The 9994-nt window shown below is 46.9% G+C and overlaps 1 protein-coding gene across 1 annotated transcript; it reads left to right on the top strand.

Moving 5' to 3' along the window:
- Positions 1–8643: 8643 nt before the first annotated feature.
- LOC122926202 (predicted GPI-anchored protein 58) lies at positions 8644–9321 on the top strand. Its single transcript, XM_044277583.1, has one exon. The coding sequence runs from the start codon at positions 8644–8646 to the stop codon at positions 9319–9321; it is 678 nt and encodes a 225-aa protein (XP_044133518.1).
- The last annotated feature ends 673 nt before the right edge of the window (positions 9322–9994 follow it).

The raw sequence follows: 9994 nt of genomic DNA, 5'->3' as shown, positions 1-9994 counted from the left end.
GGACAGAGCTGCAATACCAAAGATAGCCACTATGAAATGAATGGCGCTATGCTTGGTAAACTTCCAGGAGGCAGCCTCTTCAAACAGCTGAATGGTGGGCGTGCCAGAAGTCGGACCCCCTGATCAGATACAGATGACCTATCAGAAAACACTCGGACAACCCTTTTAAAGGGGTTGTGCACCTTTAGGAGGGAGGGGGATTTAGCATACTTACCTGCCTGGTGCTGGCTCCCTCCTCTTCCCAGCTCTGGCTTCTCTGCTCAGCTCCCAGGATGTAAACTTCTATGCCACTGCAGCCAGCCTCTGGCCACAGTGGTGACCTACCCCGTTTGCGTGACCATTTGACATGACGCCAGCGATTGGCGGCAGCAATATGGAAGTTTACATCCATGGAGCCACATGAAGGAGCTGGGACCCAGTGCTGTGAAGGAGGTAAGTATGCTTCCCTTTTGTAGGTCTGCTAAAGAGAGGGGGGTCACCCCCCCCCCCTTCCCCGCATGCCTGATGTATAGACTCGACCTGATACAGTTGCAGCAAACCTTCTGCTGTGATGGAGGCACCTAGAGTCCCCACCTAATACAGGACGGAGCACACCGGAAATGCTTTCCTTGTGGAAAAAACCTGCGTTGACTTTGTATGAACTCAGAGTCGCATGGAGGCTTTATGACAATTCCACCTGACACGGATCTATAATACGGCTATGTACATGAGGCCTCAGATTCATTCATTGACAACAGGCAGGGATATTGAAAACGCAGAGGAATTGAAAAACCAAGTATATTAGAAAGTTGCAGAACTTTTCAACATAATATGGTTAACAGGGTATTCTGGTTAGATAAAGTTGTCCCCTATGCAGAGTATAGGGGGATACATATTAGATCACTTGGGGTCCAACCACTGGGTTCCCAATGATCACAAAAATAGGCGGCCCTGTGGGGACCCTGAAATGAATGGAGCAGCCGGCAATGCGCACTGCAGCTCCATCCACGTCTATGGGACGGCAAGACATACCTGATCCCAGCAGTTGGACCCCCATCAGTTATAACTTGATATAATCAGAATACCCCTTTAAGTTTTACTTACAAAGAACCAGACGTTCCTCCTGTGAACATGGCACATGTGATTAAACCTGCGCCAATTTTCGCCAACATGAAGCTGACCCCAAAACACCACTTTTTAGAAATGTGCCCCAAAGATTGCATACGGCCGGCACCATTACTTTTACAACCTCCCATTCTGTTTGCCTGTTTTATACATGTTTTTTGCTATTGAGTTTGTAACAATGAGTCTGTGTCCTATCCCCCAGGAGCGCACTCATATTAGTATCTCCATAGACGGCAGAGTCCTCCTCCGCTACCCTGCAGGAAGCTGGAAAGTGATGCCACATACACATTGCAGTGGATTCTTCAGAAACACAATGACTCAGGCATCTCCATGGTAAGAAATGTGGCTCTGTCACCCAGATTAACCCTATACAACAAGGCATATAGCCTGGTAGGGTTGCTGGCGCTGATTAAAACAATGAGGCATACACCAGCAGCGCAGCCCTCCCTGGACCTAGTACCAGCACTGCCGTACAACCTGGTGAAGTGGCGAGCACCAGAAGGGCAGTTGAAGCTGGTACGGTGGCACGTGCATTAGTTACCCCGTCGCAGCCACCGCACAGACGGGCCCGTAGAGCCCCTAGAGTCCCAGAGGTGCTGGCAAACCCTGATTGGCAGTCCCCAACTTCAGCCGCACCTGTAGTTCGCCCTTTCACCGCCCAGTCTGGAGTTCGGGTTGAGACAGCTCAGATCGGTTCGGCCCTGGGATTTTTTTGAGCTGTTCTTGACTGCGGAGCTCTTGGACTTAGTTGTGGCAGAAACAAATCGGTATGCCACTCAATTTATATCCGCCAACCCAGGAAGCTATTATGCCCAGCCTTTCCGGTGGAAACCAGTCCAAGTTTCCGAAATAAAAAAAATTCTGGGCCTCCTCCTCAACATGGGTCTAACCAAAAAGCATGAATTGCGGTCATATTGGTCCACGAACCCAATTCATCACATGCCCATGTTCTCTGCTGCTATGTCCAGGGCACGATTTGAGGCCATCCTGCGTTTCCTGCACTTTAGCGACAACACCACCTCCCGTCCCAGAGGCCACCCAGCTTTTGACCGGCTCCACAAAATTCGGCCCCTCATAGACCACTTCAACCAGAAATTTGCAGATTTATATACCCCTGAGCAAAACATCTGCGTAGACAAGTCCCTTATACATTTTACCGGGCACCTTGGCTTCAAACAATACATCCCAAGCAAGCGCGCCCGGTATGTGGTCAAATTGTATAAGCTCTGTGAAAGGGCCACAGGCTATACCCACAAATTTCGGATCTATGAGGGAAAAGATCAGACCCTGGAGCCGGTCGGTTGCCCTGACTACCTGGGGAGCAGTGGGAAGACAGTCTGGGACTTGGTGTCACACTTATTCGGCAAGGGGTACCATCTTTATGTGGACAATTTCTACACAATTGTGGCCCTCTTCAGGTATTTGTTTCTAGAACAGATTAGCTGCTGTGGCACCGCGTGAACTAGTCACGCGGGCTTCCCCCAACGGCTCGTTACCACCCGTCTTGCAAGGGGGCAGAGGGCCGCACTGTGTAACGAAGAACTGCTCGCGGTGAAATGGAGAGACAAGTGTGACATTTACATGCTCTCCTCCATTCACGCAGACACGACAATACAAATTGAGCGAGCAACCCGTGTCATTGAAAAGCCCCTCTGTGTCCACGACTATAATGCGCTCATGGGAGGGGTGGACTTCAATGACCAGATGTCTCCGTATTTAGTTTCCCGACGCACCAGACGCTGGTATAAGAAGGTGTCTGTATATTTGATTCAATTGGCTCTGTATAATAGTTTTGTTCTCTACAGTAAGGCTGGGAGAACAGGATCCTTCCTCAAATTTCAGGAAGAGATCATTGAGAACCTCCTGTATCCAGGAGGTTCCGTGGCCCCATCCACCAGTGTAGTAAGCCGTCTACACGAGCGACATTTCCCCAATGTTGTTCCTGGTACCTCAACCCAACAGTCACCCCGAAAAAGATGTCGTGTCTGTAGCAGGAGTGGAATAAGGCGTGACACCCGCTATTTCTGTCCTGACTGCCCTGATGCTTTGGAGAGTGTTTCCGGAAGTACCACACACAGGTACACCTAGCATAGGGATCACATCTCACCAGGACAGGCACACAGGGCTATTAGGGCCCATTCACACACAGCTGCTGCAAACCTCTCCTTTCACCTGGGACAAAGTGCATAATGTACTTCGCCACATCTTTGGGCGATTTGCGCTTTGAACATTGTCCCATGGGGAAGGAGAGGTTTGTCCTATAAAAGGTAAAAAAAAAAAAAACTAAAAAAAAGTTCAGTTTCAAAAGTTAAAAAAAGTTTATATGTTCTGTTCTAAAGTTATTATAAAGTTAATAAAATTTATTGCGTTGCGGCCTGGTTTTTTCTTTTTTGTTTTGTTTTTGTTACCTTCCAGGTGGACCAACCGATCCACTAGCTGCAGTACTGATGTGCATTCTGACAGAAGCATTGCGCTGCTGTCAGATTACACACGGTGTATGCGGCGCTGCAAGACGAGATTTCTCCTCTGCAGTAAAAGATACGTTTGCCGAGGCATATGATCTGAGGAGGTGGCGGTGTTCATATGCTTTGGCAAACACTTTGTATATATAAAAAAAATCCCGGCAATGATTTATTCATCCACATCGATTGATGTGAATGGAGAAATCTGGTTTGCCAGGGCATACGAGCTAAGTGGGTATAGATGTTGGGCAGAGCTCCTTTGTCCTGGCAGACGCCTTTCCCCTCCTTTTTTTTTTTTTGGGCAGAGATGTTTTCATCCACATTGATCGATGCGAATGAAGAAATCTGTGCCGTTCATTTTTTTCTTTCAGCCCAGAGGCTGAACGGAAAAAAAATATCTCATTACCCGCATGCTCAATATAAGGAGAATAGCAGAAACTCCTAATGCTGGCCATACATGTAATGATTGCGGAGACCCTCAAATGCCCGGGCAGTACAAACACCCCACAACTGACCCCATTTTGGAAAGAAGACACCCCAAGGTATTCGCTGAGGGGCATATTGAGTCCATGAAAGATTAAAATTTTTGTCCCAAGTTTGCAGAAATTGAGACTTTGTGAGAAAAAACTAAAAAATATATCAATTTCCGCTAACTTATGCCCAAAATTTTTTTTTCTATGAACTCGCCAGGCCCCTCATTGAATACCTTGGGGTGTCTTCTTTCCAAAATGGGGTCACATGTGGGGTATTTATACTGCCCTGGCTTTTTAGGGGCCCTAAAGCATGAGAAGAAGTCTGGGATCCAAATGTCTAAATATGCCCTCCTAAAAGGAATTTGGGCACCTTTGCGCATCTAGGCTGCAAAAAGGTGTCACACATGTGGTATCGCCGTACTCAGGAGAAGTTGGGGAATGTGTTTTGGGGTGTCATTTTACATATACCCATGCTGGGTGAGATAAATATCTTGGTCAAATGCCAACTTTGTATAAAAAAATGGGAAATGTTGTCTTTTGCCAAGATATTTCTCTCACCCAGCATGGCTATATGTAAAATGACATCCCAAAACACATCCCCCAACTTCTCCTGAGTAAGGCGATACCAGATGTGTGACACTTTTTTGCAGCCTAGATGGGCAAAGGGGCACACATTCCAAAGAGCACCTTTCGGATTTCACCGGTCATTTTTTACAGATTTTGATTGCAAACTACTTCTCACGCATATGGGCCCCTAAAATGCCAGGGCAGTATAACTACCCCACAAGTGACCCCATTTTGGAAAGAAGACACTCCAAGGTATTCCGTGAGGGGCATGGCGAGTTCCTAGAATTTTTTATTTTTTGTCGCAAGTTAGTGGAATATGAGACTTTTTAAGGAAAAAAATAAATAAATCATAATTTGCCGCTAACTTGTGAAAAAAATAAAAAATTATAGGAACTCGCCATGCCCCTCATGGAATACCTTGGGGTGTCTTCTTTCCAAAATGGGGTCACTTGTGGGGTAGTTATACTGCCCTGGCATTTTAGGGGCCCATATGCGTGAGAAGTAGTTTGCAATCAAAATCTGTAAAAAATGGCCTGTGAAATCCGAAAGGTGCTCTTTGGAATGTGTGCCCCTTTGCCCACCTAGGCAGCAAAAAAGTGTCACACATCTGGTATCGCCTTACTCAGGAGAAGTTGGGGAATGTGTTTTGGGGTGTCATTTTACATATACCCATGCTGGGTGAGATAAATATCTTGGCAAAAGACAACATTTCCAATTTTTTTTATACAAAGTTGGCATTTGACCAAGATATTTATCTCACCCAGCATGGGTATATGTAAAATGACACCCCAAAACACATTCCCCAACTTCTCCTGAGTACGGCGATACCACATGTGTGACACTTTTTTGCAGCCTAGGTGGGCAAAGGGGCACACATTCCAAAGAGCACCTTTCAGATTTCACCGGTCATTTTTTACAGATTTTGATTGCAAACTACTTCTCACGCATATGGGCCCCTAAAATGCCAGGGCAGTATAACTACCCCACAAGTGACCCCATTTTGGAAAGAAGACACCCCAGGGTATTCCGTGTGGGGCATGGCGAGTTCCTAGAATTTTTTATTTTTTGTCACAAGTTAGTGGAATATAAGACTTTGTAAAAAAAAAAAAAAAAAAAATCATAATTTTCCACTAACTTGTGACAAAAAATAAAAAGTTCTATGAACTCACTATGCCCATTAGTGAATACCTTAGGGTGTCTACTTTCTGAAATTGGGTCATTTGTGGGGTGTTTGTACTGTCTGGGCATTGTAGAACCTCAGGAACAAAAGTGGAAATTCACATTTTTGTACCATAGTTTGTAAACGCTATAACTTTTACCAAACCCTTTTTTTTTTACCCAAACATTTTTTTTTTAATCAAAGACATGTAGAACAATAAATTTAGCGAAAAATTTATATATGGATGTTGTTTTTTTTGCAAAATTTTACAACTGAAAGTGAAAAATTTCATTTATTTGCAAAAAAATCGTTATATTTCGATTAATAACAAAAAAAGTAAAAATGTCAGCAGCAATGAAATACCACCAAATGAAAACTCTATTTGTGAGAAGAAAAGGAGGTAAAATTCATTTGAGTGGTAAGTTGAATGACCGAGCAATAAACTGTGAAAGTAGTGTAGTGCAGAAGTGTAAAAAGTGGCCTGGTCATTAAGGGGGTTTCAGCTAGCGGGGTTGAAGTGGTTAAAGGGTCGACACCTTCAGATTTATACTTTTTAACTTTTATATAATTGAAGAACATTTTAGGGTTAGTTTTACTCTCCTTGGCAATTAATCTCTCGGTCTCTAGTTTGGCCACTTTTATTTGTTTTTTACATGTTCTATTTTTTTCCTTATAGTTTTTCAGTGCTTCCGTACTACCCTCCTGTTTTAGTGTTTTATATGCTTTCTTTTTGTCATTTATTGCTTTCTTTACAGTTCTGTTTATCCACTTGAATGGAGCTTAGCCCCGCCCAGGCCAGTTGATACTAGTCGTGACGTCACTGGGCAAGCAGTAAACAGTAATAAGGCCGTGGCGCTGCTGGAGCGCCGCTGCCTTCTCAAACAGCTGATCGGCGGGGGTCCTAGGTGTCGGACCCCTGCCGATCACATGCTGATGATCTATCCAGAGGATGGATCATCAGTTTCAACGAAGTGCAGAATCCCTTTAAAGTTTTCTAAATATGCTAATGAGTTATCGGAGCACCAGGAGGCGGGCTTATGTGGTTTGAGCACCGCTCCAGCAACATCCCTGGTGCTCCATACTGCCACCCCTCTCCTTCAAATCACGTTCCCCCCTTCCTTTAGATTGACAGCGCTAGACTCCTGCGCACCAACTATCTAGAACGCCTTCAAGCCGACTCCAGGTTCTAGACAGCAGGTGCAAAGGCTGTCAACCCCAGAGTTGTGTTACGAAACTCTTTTACCCAGCTACAACCTAGTGTATTTACCTTGTCATCTAATGTAATTTCACATCATATTCTCACAAATGTGCATTGGAAAGCCTTGGAATTTCTATGTTCACCAGCAGGTGGCAGCAATGTGTTCAGCAAGGACTTAGCTATAGTTCATTCCAGTTCAGCCCCCCTTCTGTGATCAGAAATGGGCTGCGCCCACATCCTGCCTCATGGAGAGGGAAGGAAGTTGAGTTAGTGTGCCAGCCACCCCGGCTAGGGGAAGGCTGTGAGTGTAGGAACTCCCAGATATAGGGATCCAAAGCGCAGATCTCGTCTCGGCTGAGACACTGATCATCATCCCCAGCCAGAGCCTTGCAGCCTCAGTTGAAAGAAAGCAAGCAGCCACCTCCAGTTACAGGAAGAAGCATACCCTGAGACAATAACTGTGAGTACAGACCATAGACCACAGGAGAAGCCAAATTCCTCCCTAGCAAGTCAGTCCCCAAGATGGCAGAAGATAGAAAGCGCAGAAGATAAATTCCTGCCACATTACAGAGCTACTAAGCAGACGTCCCTTTCCTGCAAAAGCTCCAGGCACATGATAGAGCAGAAGATATATTCCTGCCACACATTGCCAATACCTGCTGGGACCAAAGACTATTGCTGTATCTCGCTTGGATAAAAACTGCAACTAGTAAAGACAAGTTTAAACTTTACCAAAGGTCTGGATCTCAATTACTGCTGCCATTTCCTCTATTACTCCTACTAGCACCACACTCATTTTATTGCAAGTGAGCCAGGATCCAGGAGTTCAGCCGTGCCCAGGTAGGAGACATCGCTGACACCATTACTACTACTATACAGAGACATTACACCACTCTGCCATTCCTAAGCTGGTACGTGAGTTACAACACCTTAAAGGGCCCTGTGTTAGTACCCTGCGCACGCTGCAATTGGCGTCACTAACAAAACTATAAACTATGACCTACACCTGACCCAGCCATTGCATATTATTGGCGTCAGAGTGCATACCCCAATCCGCCATGTTTGGCGTCACTGGAACAGGATACGAACTGAATTGTGTGCCATAACAGGATACGAACTGAATTGTGTGCCATAACAGGAAACAAACTGAATTGTGTGCCAAAAGGATCAAATTGCATGTTTCACAGTATCGCAGGATCTGAGAATTGTGCCAAAACCCTAAAAATTGACTTTATTGCTTTGTTGCTGTGCCAGAAAGTGCTAAAACATGCGCACCAGCACTCAAAGGGTTAATTCGCCATATTCGCAAAATGGCGCCGCTTCTTCATGCCCATAAGCGGGAAAAGTCAAGAACGCCCTCTCAAGAGCGCGAAAATGCCGAATACGCCCTCCTAGAAGCGAGAACTCTAAAGCCTGCCCACCAAGAACTTTGCAATGCGAGTGCAGACTCCTCCCTCTGGGCTCCACCCTCATGCTCTGTACCAAGTGAGAAGAGAGACGCAAGCAATATGGCACCCCCTCCACCTAAATGGGACCAGATGGCGATCCAGGGAGAACTTGTCTACGAGCCCATTGTACCTGAGATCTGTGAGGAGAGCTGGCCCCTGTGCATTCAGAGTGTCCCCAGAGCCTGCGCATGCCGCACCTAGTGAAGAGACAGCCGCCGCCGACCAGACTGAGATGGCTGCCGTTTCCAAACCCGTTCCCGCGGAAGAAGACGTCGCAACTCCAGTCCAGACCTCAGAGGCAGTGGATCCCTCAGCCGCTACCGACTCAGTGAACCGGACTGCTGCCAGTGTCAAGCCTGCTCCTGCAGAGACCACAGCCAGCCAAGCTGTCCAGGCCCTGAACATACCTGCGACACCGACAGCATCTGCAGCTTTAGCAAAGGCCCTGATGACGGCACCTATCGCGGAGGCCCCCGCGCACCACCATGAGACACTGGAACCGGTCGCCCGGCCGCGACATCAGGTAGGAGCAGACGCGCTCCCTGAGGCCCAGGCCCGGTCTGAAAAGGCCCCTACACCGCTCCCTCTGGGTCCCGATACCCCTGATAGACCCAAGCCTGCTCCGCTAAGCACACCTACTGGTGCGGCGGAGGCGGCCGGAGCACCCACTCCGCTGCCCAGAGGAGACAGCCCCAGGCCAAGCCACATTAACCTGGAGGTCCAGCTAGAGATAGCCAGCCTCACTACCAAGACAGTACCAGGAACTGCCACAAGAGGTCAGTGGAGCTCCATCACAGCAGCTGGAGCCACCTACATCATGCCTCTAACTACTGCCAAAATGGAGTCAGAGAAGGACTGCCCTGTGGACATTGTCATTGACTCTAGAGACTTTCAACCGCTGAAACAATAACGAAGAAGATTCCCAGTCCCTCCGGTAGGCAGCAGCAGGCCATCTGCCAGGTGGATTTTACCACTGTTGCCCCTGACTAATGGAATAGCAGAGCTAGAAAAGAGCCAGTCTGTGACTATTATCACTGCCACTACAGAAATCTCTGGGCCTACTACTACTGCTACTGTACAGCCTGAACCCATCAAACAGGATCACTGCCCTGATGTGTGTGAGGATAAGGAGGAATCCACTGATACTGCTCCATGCACTCCAGAACCACCACAGAATCCAGAGCTTCTTGCTATGAAAGACCAAGGGCCTATCCTTTATTGCTGTCCTGAGAACCTGTCACCTACCAGGAAAAGGCCAAGGCTTACAGAGGATTTTCCAGAGAAAGGTGATCCTGCAATTCCAAGTTCTGCTACAGAAAGCCACCAGGAGATTGCAGATGAAGCTTCTGCAGGAATTACAGCTGCTGGGAGCACCCAGGTTAAAGAAGAACTTTTGCCTCCTCATATATGGGACCCAGGAGGAAGATTTCCAGATTTTCATGTGAGGAAAACTACCCACTGTAACCAGTACCTACTACCTATTAATATTTATGTCATGGACGGTGTACAGGAAACAAGGCAAAGCAACATGTATAAATGACTCGCTGGATCCAAAAGCTAAGAAACCAAGGGAGACCCCTGCA

This window comes from Bufo gargarizans, chromosome 2, assembly GCF_014858855.1.
Source record: "Bufo gargarizans isolate SCDJY-AF-19 chromosome 2, ASM1485885v1, whole genome shotgun sequence".
Lineage (NCBI taxonomy): Eukaryota > Metazoa > Chordata > Amphibia > Anura > Bufonidae > Bufo > Bufo gargarizans.
This window is presented reverse-complemented; position numbering and strand designations above follow the sequence as displayed.